General features: G+C 45.3%; 1 protein-coding gene across 7 annotated transcripts in view; it reads right to left on the reverse strand.

The window, feature by feature from the left end:
• Positions 1-18,790, reverse strand: part of SMIM35 (small integral membrane protein 35) — a 73,248-nt gene that overhangs the window by 4,568 nt on the left and 49,890 nt on the right. For 2 of the 7 annotated variants that reach the window (XR_011440490.1, XM_070272854.1), the window contains exons 2-4: positions 7,744-7,860; positions 6,665-6,698; positions 5,823-5,954 (exon numbers count right to left, since the gene is read on the reverse strand). Coding sequence is in view for 3 of the 7 variants with exons in the window: in XM_070272854.1 (XP_070128955.1) it covers positions 5,855-5,954; positions 6,665-6,698; positions 7,744-7,860 (251 nt within the window). In the remaining 4 variants the exon portion in view is untranslated. Of the gene's footprint in view, positions 1-207; positions 5,076-5,822; positions 5,955-6,664; positions 6,699-7,743; positions 7,861-18,790 lie in introns of those variants that run through there. The other 5 variants (XR_011440488.1, XR_011440487.1, XR_011440489.1 and 2 more) reach the window with 5 other exon arrangements.

An 18,790-nucleotide genomic window follows, 5' to 3' on the forward strand; every position in this document is an offset into this window, starting at 1 on the left:
TTGAGTACTCGCCATGGGCAGGCCCTCTGGGAACACAGCAGGGAACAAGACAGGATTCCTCTCCTCCTTGGCTCACCTCTGCAGAACACACACTAGACACACACACACACACACACACACACACACACACACACACACAGGTGTCTCCGCCTAGCTCCTCCCCCCTCCCCCCCCCACCCCCAGCACTGTGGAACTAAAGTCACCCACGCTCTGAAATAGCCTCACAGCTGGAAGGGACCTCAAAATCTTCAAGTCCAACGGTGGCCTTATACAAACAAGGCACCTGGGGCTCATCAGCAGCTGGGGCTAGAATGGAAGATGAGACTTCTTATATTTTCTACCCATGTCCCTCATAATGGCTCCCTGCTTGTATATAAGAAAGCTCAGCCTAGGCTTTGGGGAGGGGGATGGCTCTGCAGGTGAAAATCCAGGAGACGGGGAGTCCACCAGGGCCTTGGCCTCCAGTGCTGCCCCACCTGTTGTTTTGTCTGCCTGTTGCTACTCTGGGCAGGCAGAACATTTTCACTTCTGGTCCCCAAGTGTGAAAATTCACCAGGCCACTGGCTTCCTGTTTTGAACCAGATCTGCTTAAATATCACTACTTCTAGATGGTTTTTGATCACTAAGCATTTTAAAAATATATAGTATTGATACTCCCATCTGCTCCTACTTTGAGGTTCTTAGACCTCTGGAGCAGAGAGAGGGGTACCATAGATGCTGGTCCCTCCAAGGCCACCGGCATGGAGCAAGGTCATTACAACTGAAAGAGGACCTACAGGAGAGCAGAGCCCCCTCCTCAGCTGCCCAGCCTCTTCATGGGTTTGACCATCCCTTAGGTTATCCCTTAAATAGAAAAAGTCACTGTCTGTGTGTACTCTGTCTCCAGAACTGTATCTGATGATGATCACAGGGTTGAACTTGATTGAGGATGGGAAGAGAAAAGCAAAGCGGTTTTCAGAACACCCAGGAGAGGACCAGGGATGAAGCAAAGCCCAAGGTTCCCTGAAGAAACTGAGGAATCCTTCAACATAACTTCCTGAGAAATCCTGGCTATGGCCAGAGCTGTGCAAGGCACCATAAAGAACTCAGAAAACATAGAAGACCTGAATTTTGCCTGCAAGAAGTACCCATTAAACAGGAGAGAGCAAGGTTAATCTCAAGGGAGACTGGGCTCCCCCACAGTGCCTAGCACAGTTCCTGGCATATTATAGAAGCTGCATGGGTGAATGAATACAAGGGAATAATCAATAATTAGGTTATGGAAGCCAGAAAGATTCACAGGTCTTGAAGAAGTCTCTCCGGGGAAGTGAAAATGGAGCCGGCATAAAGAATGGGCAGAATTCGATGATTTGGAAGCCAAAGGGGCTATAAAAAATAAAAGGAAGAACAAGGAATGGGTCAGTGAGAAGCTCAAAGCTGAGGACAGGGCCTGGGGAGCCCAGGCGTCTGAGAAGCCCTTCTCACCACATCTGGGCACCTGGAGAAGAGATTAGAGACCAGAGAAAGGAGCCTGCTTCCTTGGGGGCAGGGAGCTCGGGGAAGCTGCTGGCTTAGACAGAGGCTACAAGTGGGTGACACAGGCTTATAAAGAAAATACACTCTCGCCCAGCCCTAAGCAAATCATTTCATTGGACCCTAAGCCTCTGTTTCCTCCCTAGAGGGGCTGTGAGGATGAAGTGAGACTGGTCATATGGAGCCCCTCCCTGCACTAATACGTGCTCAGCAAGCGTGAGTGTTTCACCTTCCTAGTAAAGAAGGGTTTGGTTGGAAATGGTCCAGACTTATTGTCTTGGATGCTGGTCAGACTTACCCAAGGTCAACGAAAGGCTGAGTAATTTTTAGGATCCTAGACCATCCAGGGCCTAAAGGAACTGCCACAGTCACCTTTCCACTGCCACCTCCTAAGTCAGAAAGTTATAACTGCACTTGGTACTTGTATCTTTTGTTTATTGAATACCTACTATGTGCCAGGTCCTACACTAAATGCTAGAATACAGAAATTTTTTTTAAACAAAAAACAAAAACAGATATGACCCTTTTTCTCCTCTAGGTAAAAGAGAGGAGCCCTGGAGAAGTAGTCCAATCCCTCAATTTCCAGATGCTGCAATATAGGCCCAGGGTGGTGAAGTGCCTAGCCTGTGGCCACACAGCATGGCAGGGCAGGTCAAGACCAGAGCCTCTTCCACAGTGTTTAATCCTCATCCCACTAAGCCCGGAGGTCAGGCTGCATCTGTGAGGCCTCAGATTCTCCTCGGGCTCCGATGCAATCAGTGGTTGGCTGTACAGCCTTAGGCGAAGCATGGCACCCCTCAGAGTCTCAGTCTCCCCATATGTAAAGTGGGGCCAATAATAATTCCCATGCCACAAGGCTGCCACAAGGCTGCCACAAGGCTCAGGATGCAGTAGCATGAATGGAAATGGCTTGTATTTTGTTGACTGTATTGTGCAAGTAGTTTCTGCTCCTCCTCAGGTCACCTGGGCATCTTCCTCTAGGACAAGGCAGCCTTCTGTGGTCACATTGGGTGTTTCTTCTCTACTCTGCAGGCATTTATTGAGTACCTCCTTTGTGCTCCACTTTTAGTGGTTACCAAAGACCTATGGGACATAACCCTGTCCCCAAAGGGCTCAGCCTGGTTGAGGAAAAGCACAAATGGAGGAAGTATGGCCATCTACAATTAGGATCAAAATGGGTGACATCAAGTCTGGAGTCCTGAGGGAAGCCACAGGAGAGGTGAGACTTGAGCCAACCATGGAGACGAGATGTGGCAGGGAGGGGTGGTGTGGTGGAAGGAGGAGGCATTCCAGGCAGGAGAACAGCCCTGGCAAAGGCACCCAAGAGGAAGTGGGTTGCAGAGGGACTGGGAGTGGCCAGCCCATGGAACTGCTGGCTCTTGTGACACCCTCCCAGCTCTTGGGGCCCAGGGAATGACAAATGGTTAAGAGGAAGAGAGGGAGGTTCTGGGGGAGGCCCTGGCATGGCCGCGGGTCTGGGTGTCCAGCCAGTGCCCTGTCCAACCAGCTCTGTAGCCGTATTTCTAGGTGCCTGCTCCCTAATCATTTCTGAACCAGCTAGAATCTGCCACTTTAGAGTCCTCGACAGAAACATGCAGAGACTTAGGGTGGGGCCTGGGGCCCAAGGGTAAAGAAAACTATGCTAGCCAGTAGGACTGCAGAGGTCAGGAAAAGGAGGGGGAGGCAGAGGAGACAAGGAACACGTCAGAGGACCCTAAAAGAGGAAGTAGCCCAGTCTCAGTTCCGCTCCCAAGGATGGGAAATACCCTCCGTTCTCCCAGGCCTCAGCAGCTGTCCATGTCTCCTTACCTGAAGCCACCAAATCTGGGGCCAGGATCACCTGGACCTTGGGCCCTATCCTCCTTTCAAGTTGCCCCAAGGCCTCTGAGTCCTTAGCACTTCCAGGGGCCTAGGGCAGCGCTGCATGGGCTGCAGATCCAGTATCCATGCTGAGCAGGGCATAGTCGAGAGTTTTATTGAGGCGGAACACCCCACGGGCTAAGAAATGGGGCCCGGTCCTAGAACTGAAATCCGAAGAAGGATGCCCAAGTCAGCCCATCTCCCCTCCCCCTCCTCTCCAATAGACCTTCAAGGAAGGAAGGGATGCAAACCCCTACCTACTCGAGGATGGAAGAGTTGGGGCCCAGTTGAAGACCTCCAAAGCCAGAGATTTGGTTTATGAACTCGGAGCCTGGCTACGCTGGGAGAATGGCCCGCAGACCCTGGCGGAAAGTGAGGGGGTAGGAGCTGGTAAGGCCCTCTCCTTCCTTCCCTCCTCTGCAACCTGCTAGAACCCAAAGCAAGAAAGAAACCAGGCCTCAGGAAAGAGAGGGCAGGAAGACGAATAGCATGACTTCTCTCCTCCTCGCCTGTCACTCTCCCGGCTCCTGTGTCTTGCTGGCCTTGTTGCCAGGACATTGGCAGGGAGACCAGGGGCTGTAGTTCTAACTGCAGGTTTCAGCAGTGGCAGGGCCCCTCTCAGGCCCTGCTCCATCCACAGCTGCCCCAGGAACTTAGTGTCTGTGGACTGAACAACTCTGCATTCGGTGCCTACTAAACTGACATCCCATTGCAGGCTCTGCCTCAGGTCCAGTAGGCAAACATCCTAGGAAGAAGTGATGACTCACAAGGCAAATTGTTCTGCTGTCCACCAAGCTATACTTGGTTCTTGATCTCGCTTGTGCGTTATCTGTTTTTTCCAGCCTAACCCTGGTTCCTCTCCCGACTCCCACCACTTCCGGTCCACCTTCTCCATCACAACGCAGGCCTTGCACAGGAAGTGCAGAACACTGGGAGACAGAGCCCTCCCATGCCCCCTCTCCTCCATGCCCGCTCCATCACAGGAGCCTAAAAACAAGAACATGTTTCTAGACTGTTCTCAGCACTGATCTCAAAATTGTTTTGGAGCCATCGAGCCTGGTTAGCAGCAGGGAAAACAGACCCAGGTGGTGGACAGGGGTGTGGGAGGGCATGGCAGGGTCGGGAGAGAGGGTTGTAAGAGCCAGAATCAAGTGCAGATGGGCACAAGGCAGAGCAAAGGCCTAAGCTCAGCCTTCAGCTCTTAGAGGAAGTTGGCTTCTGGTAGGAAGGTTAAAAACAGCGTCTGCAATCACCTCCATTCCCACAGGACTTTGCTTATTGAAGTTATGACTGGGTTTCTGGTCCCTGGTGTCAGCCCTGCAAGAGGAAGTGACTGGGGAGACCCTAAGAAGAGCTCCCTTCTGGAGTCTCCAGGCCCTGCCCACACTGGGCTGAGCTGGGAGGGCTTTGCTCTCCAGGGCAAATGGAATTCCTCCCACAGACTCAGGGGCTTCCTGGGAACTAGTCCTTCCTTTCTGGGGAACGGCTGCCTCTTTTGCTTCTGTGAGAAAGCCACTGCTACTCTGCCAGACTCTGTCCCCAGAGGCCTGACTCTCCTGGGGACTCTCGTGCCATAGGCTGGTGGTGTACTCAGAGAAGACGCCTCATTGTCCACAATAAGGGGCCAGGCCTTGAAGGCCCTGGGAGGTGAAGGCAGCCCAGGGGAGCCCGAGAGGGGCAGGTGGTCAGCCAGGAGCCTCCTCCTGCAGAAGAAGAAAAGGGAGAGTAAGAAAGAGGTGAGGCTTAGGAAGGATTCCTCTAAACCCTCTCATCTGGCTAGGCTTCTCCCGAGCAAGAGGAGAGTGACAGAGGGGGAAACACATGGAGAAGCTGAGTGTGGTGTTCTGTGGGGAGGAAATGAGAGAGAAACGGAGGGTCTATGAGGGATGGCTGGAGGGAGAAAATGTTTCGACGAGAAAGAGCAACTGCAATACGGAGAAGGAACGGGCTTGAAGGCAGGGGGAGGGAAGGTGTGACCAAAGGGTGAGTCAGCCATGAAGCAGGGGTGGCTCCTGAGCTTAGAAAGTTCAGAAACAAAGCTCTAGAGTGACACTTCTTGGAGAGGGTGGCTATCTGAAACCCTCATCTCAGAGCAAGAGGTTGGGATAGAAAGCTCTATTCTAGAAGCTTCCATATGATTAGAAATAGAACCTCCCCAGGAAAGAAAGGCAGGACATGGATTGGTGGGCAAGTGGAAAAGGAAGGGCCCAGTACTAGCAGGAGGCAGGGGCAGCATGACCCTGAGCCTTCACTCCTGAGATCAACTTGACCCTGAGCCTTCACTCCTGAGATCAACTTCTTTAGCACCCGGACCCTGGAAGGCTCAGGATGAACTGAGTCATCTCTCTGGGTTCCAAGCAGTCCTTGGTGCTGGGCCCGGGTGCCTGGACTGTCTGAGGACCCTACTGAGACATCAGACTCACTGAGGAGCTCACCAACCTTCCACTCACCTTTCCAGGGCTCCAGAGGCTGGCGCTCCCCTTCAGACAAGCCTGTTGGAGAACTTCATATAGACACCATCTGGGCTGCTGATGTGGCCACTGATGGTAAAGGGTGGACCCATCTCCAGCTCCTTCAGGTTCCTGAGAAAGATCATCCAATAAAGTTATTGGGGTTGAGAATCTGGACTCTCCTTGGGTTCCCAATACCCTAGACCAGAGCATGGGATGACCTTCCTGGCAGTGACTCACTGACTCACAGACTTATCTTCCAGAATAAGAGTCACCCAGGCCAGACAAGGATCGGGCCTACCCTGCAGCAGACAGTGGATAAAATGACTTACCCAAGAGGACTTTCTGACTCCGGCTCCCTGAATCCCTGACCGTCTTCATTTGCTCCTCTCTTTTGATACCATATTGTGCCTGAGATTATATTATTTGCAATATGGTGGCCTGTGTTCACCATAGATAGTGAAATACTTGAAGACGGAGTTATCTTTGTACCCTTAGAAACTAATACCACAAGACCTGCTGCAATAGATCCTTCCTGAATAAATGATGAGCAGATGATAAATGATGAGAGAATGAATGAATGAACAGATGGACGGTCCCTGCCTGGGGGTGAATGTTAAGAGAATCACAGTCATCAGGGTCTTACATGGTCCTGTTCATGTTCAAGTTTTATTCATGGAACTTTCTAAATTCCATGGCTCCTTCGCTTTCTCTTGTTTGCTTAGGGGCATGGAGAGGAGACAGGGAAGGAAGCAGTAAGTTTGGCTGTATCGTTGATTGTTTCTCAAGCATACCTAACCCCCCAGCCCCACCACACCCAGATCTGCCTTGAATCTACTCACCGGATTTGGTACAAGTTGAAGACAAAATTAGGCCCTAGGAAGACAGTCCAAAAAGAGAGAGTTAGTACCTCCAGGGAGAGCTGCCCATCACCCTTCTGGGAACATCTGGTGCCCCCTCACCCCTGTCAGGGAGAGTGGGACGGCTGGGCTGGGCCTCAGGATGCTGTGGGGGGGTCCCAAGCTCCTTTATTATGTGCTTCCTGCCCCACACCCATGGGTGTGGACCATTTTCCTAGACAGTATCAGCTTTTCGGGGGCAGATCTTGCCACTGAGGTTCCCTCCATTAAGGGCACTGATTACCCTGGGCAGGAGGCGGTCCTAGCTTGGAGGCCAAGTAAAGCAGACCTGGGCTTGAATCCAGACTCTACCACTTTCCAACCCTGTGACTTTAGCTTCACATTCTCATCTATAAAAAATGGAGACTAAGAATTTCATCCTCACATGGAATTATAAAGAAAATCATGTTAGGCAAAAGTGCATTGACACTTAGTAGGTGCTCCACAAACATTCAGGGAAGCTGTTGAAGTTCATCACAGATCTGGGAAATGTTCTCTATCTCTCTGCATTCTGGCATGCCCTTCCAGCCCTCCCAGGTCTTATGGGAAGTGCAGATATGAATCAGAGTTTGGAGAATGACAGCAAATTCCAAGGGACTCGCAGTGGAGCTGAAGCATCAGCAAGCTTAGGAGAGTACCCCAAGATGCACAGGCAGGGGAAGAGATGCACAGGGAGCCAGAGTGGGGGAGACTTGAAATTTGGCCTGTCTAACCCGTTGCCCTTGGCCTCACTGCCCACACAGGCCTTGGGGATGGACTCCTGTAGGCTCTGAGGGAAGAGGAAGCTGGCTGTTTGCTGGGGTGGAAGGAGCCCCGGCTCTCTCGTAAAGGCCCCAGTGCCCCACCCCCACTACCTCAAGTGCTCAGCCACCCACTCAAGTCTTCAACCACTGCAGCCACCACAGGAAATATTTTTGCATGACGCCATGCTAAAGAGTTTGCAGCCCTCCGCGGCCTTGTAACTGCTTCAAGAGAAAAGAGGGTGAGCAGAGCTGAGGCGACAGGGCACAGTGTTTACTCACCCTCCCAGCAGTACCCACGCTGGTACCACTTGGCCAGGCTGTAGCCCAGGATGGACACAAGCAGCAGCGATAGCCCCACACCGAGGATCAGGCCCAAGGTGCCGATGGAGTCCTCACCTGCAGAGAGACACAGCATCCCTCAACCAGCTGCCAAGAGCCCTCTGAGCCCCCTCCACCGACTGATCTGCACCACGTTCCAGGTTTCCTCTCCTCCTCCCCACTGCCGCCAAAATGACTGTCCCTTGAGAATCTTGCACGGAGCTAGGTAGTTCAGCTAAGCCATACTAAGATGAGAATGTCCGATACCTGATTTTTTAGAGCTAGCTTGTTTACCCAAAGTAAGAGTCCTCTGACAATAGAGATAGTTTGGGGCTGGGACGCCTTCGCAAAGCCGTAGGCACTCTACTTGTTGGAAAAGACACTGCTGTTTGGGGAAGAGCCCAGGAGGTCTCTCCTCGGCATGAAGCCTGGAGGTGAGAAAGGGCAGCCTGGAGGGCCCCAAGAGCAGAGCCTCAGGACCCGCCCCCCAAAGTCCGCATACCCAGTGGTAGGGTGTACCCTTGGGCCCTGTTTACTGCTTATATTTGTTGCTTCTTCCCTTTTTGTGGTATGAGCTCTTAGCTAAATTTATATTTTATTTGTAAAGCCAAACCAAAAGAGAAAGAGACATTGGAAACATGCAGGGAGATGAGATGGGCCAGAAGCAGAAGCAAAGCAGGTCTGCAGGAAGAGGCTGACCATGGGAGCACTGTGGGGGACCCCCGCCCCGGCCAGGGCAGGGAAGGAAGAGGAAGGCCAGCCCCACTCCTGCTGGATGAGATGCCGGGAGCATGGACGAATAAGCTGATCTCCATCTACGTGGCAAGGTGCCTGAGGCTCCAGAGGTGTTGCCAAGAGGCCAGTAGGTGCAGCGGTGAAGCATAGCCTTTGGCAGAGCAGGCTTACGCCCGAAGCCAGGTCCATCACTTGCAAAATGAGAGACCTGAGCAAATCTCTTTCCCTCACTAGACTTCAGTTCGCTCTTATGGAAAATAAGCATAATAATAAATACACATAGAGTTGTTGCGATGATTAATGGAAATGCCACATATAGAGCACTTAGGAGAGGACCTGGCATATACTAAGCACTCAAAAGATGTTATTGTATCATTATTGTTGTCATTATTATTAGTATCAAATGATGCAGTTGTATTTTTTAAATATTTCACAATTCCCCCAACCCAAGCCTTTCTCTCTGCCATGCCCCTTGGTCCTTCTTCCCATTTAAGCAGCCAGGTGGTTCTCTACTCAGCAAAGAGAATGTGGAAGCCAAATGCAGAGAGAAAGGGTCTCTCCTCCTAGTTTTAGATTTCAAAAGCCCAGGCCCTCAGAGAAGTGGAAAGGATTCAAAACGTAGACAAAAGTTGAGCAAAAGCAAGACTATGCTCCTCACCACGCTAGGGAAAAAAATCTCCAGCCTGTGGCAGGGAAGGGAGAAAGCGAGAGAAGAGAGAAGAAAAAGCACGGGACAACCTTGAAAAGATGTCAGTGGGTTCCAGAGAGAAAGTCCTTGCTCCTGATCCAAAGTTGAGCCCCAGAGAGGCAACAGAATTTCCAGATAGAATTGTGGGATCCGAGAACTGGACTGAGCCCCAGAAAAACAACAAGAGCCCAGTAAAAACAGCTGCATGGAGCACCTTGGCTGATGGGGCCTCAGAGAACCTTGAAGAGTTGAGGTGCCCTCTCACGGCCTGGTGGCAACCAAATGATTTCTGTGTCCCCAAGAGAGGCAGGGAAGTCACAGAGTGGCTCTCCAACCTGAAGGAGTCATACAGCTGGGATCTAGGGACGCCTCTGCCGCACCCTGCGTGGCTGATGCTCAAAGTCCAGTTCAGGTGATGGCCATCGTAGGGGCGCCATTGTGAGCAGATGGCATCAGGGACTATGCACCCTCACACTTTAAGTCCCCAAGAAAATGGGGGAACAGGGATGCCCAAAGCCACTAATGGCATCCTCTCCGTGCCAGGCACTGTTCTAGGCACTTGTATTAGAGCAAGAAATAAAATATAAAAATCCCTGTCCTTATGGAGATTACATTCCAGTGGAGGGAGACAGACAATGAACAAAATAAAGAAATAAGTTCTATAATATATTGGAAGGTGATACACGCTAGGGAGAAAGAAAGCAGAGGAAGAGACAGAAAGCACTGTGGGGATGAGAGTACAGTTTTACATAAGGCAGTCAGGGAAGGCTTCATCAAGACTGTGACAACTGAGGAGAAAGCCCCGAAGGAGGTAAGAGAAAGAACAAAACGTGTAGCTAGCTAGAGTAAAAATATTCTAGACAGAGGGAGCAGCAGGTACAACTGAGGCAGGAGCATGCCAAGCAGGTTCCAGGAGCATCAAAGATCCCCGAGTGATGAGCAGGAGAGCTGCAAGAGTTGGGGTAACAGGCGCCACATAACGCAGTGTTTTGGAGGTAATAAGGAAGTTTGCTTTTTCCTCTGTGCAAGATAGGGAGTCATGAGAGGATTTTGAGCAGAGAAGTGACATGATCCAATGTTTAAAATCACTCTGACTGGCTACTGTGTTAAGAATAGATGTGGGAGGGGATGATGACAAAGAAGGAGACCAGTTAGGAGGCTACGGCAAAAATCCCAGCAAGAGATGTCCACGGGAATATAGTAGTGCCAGAAACTGACAGGCTAAAGTCAGAGACAGATCATCTGTGTGGATAATAGAGAGCGTGACAGTGACCCAAGAGCTCAAGTCTCCAAGAACTAGGGGCGGCAACCCAGGGGTGTGTGGACAGGTGACTCAACAAATCATGGTAGTAATATTTGTGGTATTTGTGGAAGCTGGGGTTTTGAAGGATTTCATCAAAGAAAAGTCTGCGCAGGAGTAGAAAGTACCAGGAGGAAAGCACCAGGAGGGGAATCACAGGCCTTCTGGAGGTGCAGCTGGGGAAGGAAGGAGACGCACAATCCCCGTTTGCCGCCATTTTGTCCCATCCTCAACGGTGCCTTCTGGCTTAGGTGGCTTGCAGACACATTTAATTACTCTATTTTCCTCTTTACCATTCTAGGATGCTCCCTTAACTAATAGTCTTTACTTATCCTCCCTCTTGTATACCTTTAAATCTTTATTATAAAATATTTCATGCACACAAGAAGTATATAGAACGACATGACGACCATCCACGTTCCTACTTCTAATCTTCCAAGAATTCTAATATTTTGCCATTCTTCCTTATTAAGTATCTCAGTTTCAGAGTAGTCTTCTTCTACCATTCCCTCTAAGTAACTATTCTCCCAAAGTTGGTGTTTAGCTTCCCCATACAGGTTTTTTATACTATTATTTCACTTTTTTCCTGTAAACTATATAAATATATGGCATTGTTTTGCATGTTTTCAAACTTTATAAATATTATATTAGGATTACTTCCTCTTCCAGCCACGGTAAAATAATGGAGACCAGATTTACTCTCCCACCTGAAATAACTAGAAAATCAGATAAAATAAGTTAAATAACAGAGAAAGGTAGTGCAAGATGGTGGTCCCTGAAGAAGGAAGTGAAATGAGGTGCGCTGTACGATCGCCAACTTACTGCCTGGGGCGTTTCCAACTCACACACAGTACAGGGAAGCGGGACCCTAAGAGAATCCAGCAGTCTGGGTTGAGGAAAAAGGATTTGGCATCTGGGAGACCAACACAATTCAAATTTATGGGACAAAACACCAGGAGGAGGGGCTTCCCAGAGAGATTTCCAGAGATCTGCAAAGGGGTCCCCTAAAGTCTTTGGCTATGGCTTGTCCTTTAATTTTGCTTATGGTGTCTTTTTAAAGCAGAATTTTAACTTTTATTTTAGTTAAACTTACCCCTATTTGTGGCTTTTAAAATCTTATTTGGGAATTCCATCCCTCCTCCAGGAAAGACTTCTTAATTTTCTTCTAAAAGTTTTATAAGATTTTTTTTCCTTTTTCTCCCCAAAGCCCCCCGGTACACAGTTGTATATTTTTTTTAGTTGTGGGTCCTTCTAGTTGTGGCATGTAGGACACCGCCTCAACACGGCTTGATGAGCGGCGCCATGTCTGTGCCCAGGATTCGAACCAGCAAAACCCTGGGAGCATGCAAACTTAACCACTCGGCCACGAGGCTGGCCTATCTTCTAAAAGTGTTAAAGTTTTGTTTTTCAAAGTTAGGACGCCAATCTACCTGGAATTCACTTTTGTATATGTTATAAGGTAAGGATGTAATTTTTATATGGAAAATTTATTTTTTGTACTTTTCCCCAGTGATCTTCATTGTCACCACTTTCATATATCAAGTTTTACATATATGTGTGCTTCTTCTGGGCTCTCTATTGCCTGTTGGTCTAAATGTCTATCACTGGACTACCCTACATTATCCTAATTCTGTGGTCTCATAATAAATCCTGATAGCTGGTAACATAAACACTGTACCTTATTTCCCCTCAAAAACATATTAGTTATTCTGGATCCTTTGCTTTTTCATGTGAATTTTGGAATCAGTTTCTCAAGATCAGTGAAGATTCCTATTAGAATTTTGAATGAGATTACAGTGGATTTATAGGTTCATTTGAGTGAAACTAATATACTTGTTATATGGAGTCTTCAAATTTATAAACATGGCATATATTTTAATTTGGGGAAGTCACCTTTTGTAGGCTATCATGTGTTTTATGATTTCCCCATTAAAGGTTTTGCATACCTCTCATTAGATTTACTCTTAGGAACCTTATAGTGTTGTTGCTACTGTGAATGGGAGCTTGTTCTGGGTACATTGGTCATATGTCTAGCAATGTTGCTGAATTATCTCATTCTAGCAGTTTTTCTGTAGTTTCTCTCGGATATGTTGACTATCACATTGTCCCCAAATGAGGGCAATTTGGTCTCTTACTTACCTATTCTTGTACTTCTAAATCTATTCTTCTTGTCTTATTGCATTGATTAGAACTTCGAGCATAACACATTTTGATATATGCATTTAATGCTCTAAATTTACCCCTAAGTATCACTTTAGCTTTTCTGTAAGTTTTGATATGTAATATTTTTACCTTTGTCTGGTCTAAACGTTTTGTAATTTCTACTGGGATTTCTTCTTTAACCCATGAATTCTTTGGCAGTGCCTTCTTAGTTTCCAAATATAGGGGATGAGGTGTTTTTCTTTTTACTTTTTATTAAGATAGGTGTTAGTTATAGCATCGTGGCTGATACTCTTTATAAGAAAAGAGAGTAACAGTTAATTTAATTTCAATAATCACTCCATGTTTTCATCTAATTCATGAAGTCAAAGTAAAGCTATTGGAAGCTCATTGTATAGAAGATAAAACATGTGAGATTATTGTGAATGCTGTTGAAAATTCAGTTTAAAAATTTAATATTAATAAAATTTTTGCATTTTTTCATACATTTGTCATTCTGAGTTTAGTCTTGGATATTTTTTCTCACCTATTTTCTAGTTGACTAATTCTTCATCTATATCCAATGTGTTATCAAACCATCTTTTGTGTACCTTTTTTTTTTTCTGAGGAAGATTAGCCCTGAGTTAACATTTACAGCCAATCCTCCTCTTTTTGCGGAGGAATACTGGCCCTGAGGTAACATGTGTGCCCATCTTCCTCTATTTTATGTGGGACACCTGTCGCAGCATGGCTTGACAAGCGGTGTGTAGGTCTGCACCCAGGATCCAAACCAGCGAACCCTGGGCCACCTAAGTGGAACATGCAAACCCAACCACTGCTCCACCAGGCCAGTCCCTCTTTTGTATTCTTAATTTTAGTTATTATACTTTTCATTTCCAGAATTTCAATTTAATTCCTTTTTTACAATTTCTAGTTACTTGTCAAAATTTTCCATCATGTCATTTAATTTCACATTATTTGCTATACTTCTTTCTTTTATTTTTTATTGGTTGTTTCAGGGTTTATAGTATGTATCTTTAACTTATCACAGTCATATATAAGTTAAAAGTAAAAGGATAAATAAAGATATACATGCAAAAGCTAATCAAAAGAAAGCTGAAGTGGTTACATTTATATCAGACAAAGAAGATTTCAGAACACTAAATATTACCAAGGATGAAGAAGGACATTTCATAATGATAAAGGGCTGATTTATGAAAAGGAAATAGCAACCCTAAATGTGTATGCATCATCATTATTCACCTTTAAAATATAAGGTGGAAAAATGGATAGAACTGAAATAAAAATTAAACAAATCCACAATTATCATTAGAGAATTTAACTCTTCTCTATCAGTAATTGATGGAATGTGAAATCAGTAAGGATATGGAAGACATGAACAGCACTATCAGCCAACTTGACCCAGTAGACGTTTATAGAACACTATATCCAACATCTGCTAAGTGCACATTCTTTTCAAGTACTCATGGAACATTCATCAAAATAAATCATATGCTAAGCCATAAAGCAAGTCTAATAAATTCTAAAAGAGTAAAATCACATTTAGGTTATTCTCTGACCACAGAATTATATTGGAAATGAAAACCAAAATAAAATCTGGAAAATGTCCCAATATTTTGAAATTAAATAACACACTTCTAAATACCTCATGGATAAAAGGAGACATCACAAGAGAAATTCGATGACATTTAGAGCCAAATGGTATTGAAAACACAACATATCAAAAAATGTGGATTGAGGAGACAGTCCAGGGAGACGAAGACAGCTGGAGTTCACAGGACAGAGGTAAGAGCTGCACAGAGAGATAACCCCAGAGATGTGCAGAGGGTCCCCTCAAGCTTTCAATGAGGCATGGATCAGCGCATACGTGTGAATAAACTACCTGAAGTCAGAGAGATTATCATCTGAAAGAATTAGTAGGAACACTGTCTAGCATTCAAATAGGGCTGAGTACAGTGCCTGTTCCCATAAGCCAGACTGGAAATACCCATAATTCACAGAGCACTGGATAGAGAACTCAGGAAAGTCTTCCCTCATAGTGGAATAATTAGCCTTAGACTGAGCACTGCTCTGGACCCACCTAACAAATCATAAAAGCAAGACCAGAAAAGATAAAACTGCTTCCAAGTAACTTAACTGCTTCCCAGAATACTTACAGGAATACAAAAATAACCAGCATTCAACAAAGTAAAATCACAATGTCTGGCATCCAACCAAAGATTACCAGGCATGCAGAGAAGCAAAGAAACATGACTCATAATGAGGAGAATAATTAACCAATTGAAACCAAGCTGGAACTGACAAGGATGTTAGAATCGGCAAACGAGGACATTAAAGTAGTTGTTATCATTGTATTCCATATGTTCAAAAGTTAGGCAGAGACATTCAAGATATAAAAAAAGACCCAAATCATATTTCTAGAAATGAAAAACACAACATCTGAGATGAAAAATACATTGGATGGGATTAATAGCAGATTAGACATTACAGAAGAAAAAAAGTAGTGCACTTGAAGACATAGCAATAGAAACTATCCAAAATAAAATACAGGGGAAAAAAAGAATAAAATAAATGAAAACAGCATCCATGAAGTGTGGGACAACTTCAAGCAACCTGGTATGTGAGTAGTTTGATTCTTCTAAGAAGAAGAGGAGGTAGAAAAAAATATTTGAAGAGATACGGCCAAAAATTTTCCAAACTTGAAGAATCCATTGATTTATTTATTCAAATAATACATCTCCTTCCCTATGAGGAATTCTGGTACCCATGGTTGATATTGTAACTTTACTTTTTCACTACAAAAAGGAAAGCCTAGACTATCCTTAGGAAGAGAAGGACTGCATTTCCTTTCAACCAACCCTCCGTGAGAATCACTTTTTTCAGGAGCCAGCCTGGTGGTGTAGTGATGGAGTTCACGTCCTCCACTTCAGCAGCCCCAGGTTCACGGGTTCGGATCCTGGGCATGGACCTACACACTGCTCACCAGGCCACACTGTGGCAGTGTCCCACATACAAAATGGAGGAAGACTGGCATGAATGTTAGCTCAGGGACAATCTTCCTCATCAAAATAAAAAAAAATCACTCTTTTCAACTAGAGTATGTGTGTAAGTTGGAAAATATGTAGGACTAGGGTGTGGTCTCCAGTAAGAGTTTGGGGTGTGTGTTTTCTGTATTGCTTATAAACAGCAAATATTTAGAACTAAACAAAGCAGATGAATAAGTTGGGGTGTATTTTCTTATAAATTGAGAAGCTGGACCCTTTTGCTCTCCTGTGTAATGCCTGTGCTGAGGTGGACCAATCTTCAGGCACAGCCAGAGTTTTCCTTAGAAATAGTTTTAGGATATCTTAACTATATGAATAATTAAAGATGAACAGAGAATCTTTTCCTGGGATTTGATATAGGGAAATAATATTCCTCCCAACTCTGATGCATCCCATTAAAACGTAGGTTTTATGTAAGTCTCAGTAACTATGAACTTATGGTAAACTGATAAACTTAATAATAGCTGTTCCCTCTCCATAAACTTCAAGTTTAAGAAAGGATCGATAAAATAACATCGGTCCCAAAGATGGTGCTGTAGGTGAAAATTCTCCCAGATGTTTCAAATAGACTGTCAGGTATGTGAGTCCAAAAAAATCCACCATCACTTTTATTTTGCTTAAGTTAGTTTTTACTTTTCTTAGGCTGCAATATTATTGCCATCATTCTATAGTTTAAAGAAACTATAGAGCTCATAGAAGTCAACTAATCATCCAAATCCACACAGATCCACATGCCAGAGCCACAGCAAGAACCCAATTCTTTCTGGCTCCAAAGCCCACGCCCTTCCCACCATCCTTTATTGTTTGGAATGACTTGCTCTGTAAAGTTATTAGACAGAAACCAAATAAATTTTAGATGGCATCTCCAAAACGACGATATCACTTTTAGAACAGTTGATATCAAATGTCTTTGTGTCAGTAGTTAGATAACAGTGTTAACTGACTGCTGAAGCTACCCGTACCCCTAATTCAATACACCCATTACCACCAGCTTACAAAAGGACTCATACTTCTGTTCTCTACAGCAGGGAGGCATACACCCACATTATCCAAAAGCAGTTTCAAATCACTAGGATGTTTGTTTAAAATGAGGTTATTCAAAATGGGAGTCTTATTTTGTGCCACTCATAGTCATTATTTGATCTGGGGCAGGGGGAGGCATTTCCTTCAACCCCACTCTTGCCATTAAGATGCAGATTTTGTGTAGGGATCAGCAGCCTTATAGTCAAAGGCTAATGAGGCATCATTCTAACTGTGCTCTTTTATTAGTCCTGATCCCACGGAGGACCAAGGGGCTCTAGGGGAAGAAATGCATTCAAGACCACCCATCTACAGCCCCTTTCCCTCCCTGCTTCACTACCTCCCCTGTATCACGCTGATTGGCTCAAGGTTGCTAGTGGGCTATGTCAATGTGTGTTGAAAGGTCATAATCATGGCCTTTCTATTTCACTTCCTCCTTCCACATGTCTGGAGCAGTAAGGAACCAGTCTCGCCATCATGCCCCCCTCATTTATGCTCAGGCACTGTCATTATAACAGTTTCCTGCTCTTGCAGGCCAGGGTGTGGTAAGACGTAGGATCTGGATTTGGGCAAATGAGAAGAAAAAAATGCCCCAAGGGTACATTGGCCTTTGTCATTACTCCAGCCAAGTATACAAGACAGGTCTGTGGGAACTTGAGACGCAAGACTTTTGATGTAATGTTACTTTATCTTTCATTTGTCTCCCGTTTCTTTATGTATATCTCCTCCAAAGATTTTGTGCGGTCTGGGGTAGGTTTTCAGTATTTCTGAATATGGCCAAAATATTTTCTTAATTCCACAAAAAAAAAAAAAAAACATTAAAAAACCTGTACAGGGGCCGACCCAGTGGCACAACGGTTAAGTTTGCATGTTCTGCTTTGGTGGCCCAGGGTTCACCGGTTCGGATCTCAGGTGCAGACCTACATAATGCTTGTCAAGCCATGGTGTGGTGGGCGCCCCACATATAAAGTAGAGGAAGATGGGCACGATGTTAGCTCAGGGCCAGTCTTCCTCAGCAAAAAGAGGAGGATTGGCAGCAGATGTTAGCTCAGGGCTAATTTTCCTCAAAAAAAAACTCCAAACAAACCTATACAAACTGATTTTACAAACAAGCCTATGCTTGTCCTTATATAAAATATTGACCTAGGAAACCCAAGTTTTTAGTTTGTAAAGAAGAAAATTGGCACAAAGTTTACTGAGAATGGTGAAGTAGAGAAGGTGGAACAGGAAAAGAAGAATCTGAGAACAAAGTCGAGGGAAGATGTGAGTTAGGAAGCTGGGGAGAAGGCAGAAGAGGGAATTGAGAGGAGCAGAAGAAGAAATTAGTGGGTGTGTAGTTTGAAATGCAGGGTGAAAATTGTAATTTCCCTTTTTGAAAATAGAATCAAGATGCAAGAGAGTACAGTCAGCCCTCAATATGTCAACAAATAGAATGTCTGGACTTAGCTGCCCAAATAAACGGCATAGCAACCATACAAACAAAGTATAGCATAAGTATATAAATAAAACCAAATGCAAAAGAGGGACAAAGATCCCAACCTAGAACAAAACATGACTCAAAAAATAAAAGGAAATTTCTCAAAATTGCTTTACTCTCTAGAACTGCTCATTAAAAACATGCATTAAAATAAAGGAAGGAAAAGAAAGATTAAGGCAACAAATTGAGGACAACATAATATCGTTATGAAGATAATATATTCAATAGAAATTGCAAGGAATAGAATAGATAACATTAAAAACTAAATAAGTGGGGCCAGCCCGGTGGCATAGTGGTTAAGTTCGCACATAGAGGTTCACAGGTTTGGATCCCGGGTGCAGACCTACGGTACCAGTCATCAAGCCATGCTGTGGTGGCATCCCACATAAAATAGAGGAAGATTGTCAGAGATGTTAGCTCTGTGACAATCTTCCTCAAGCAAAAAGAGGCAGATTAACAAAAGATGTTGGCTGAGGGCCAATCTTCCTCACCAAAAAAACAAACAAGCCAAATAACTGACAGAGAGAAAGTTTGAGATAAGCACAGAAGATGGGGAATAAAAACACAAGGGATTAAAGCAATTA

This window comes from Equus caballus, chromosome 7 (genome assembly GCF_041296265.1).
Source record: "Equus caballus isolate H_3958 breed thoroughbred chromosome 7, TB-T2T, whole genome shotgun sequence".
NCBI classification, from domain to species: domain Eukaryota; kingdom Metazoa; phylum Chordata; class Mammalia; order Perissodactyla; family Equidae; genus Equus; species Equus caballus.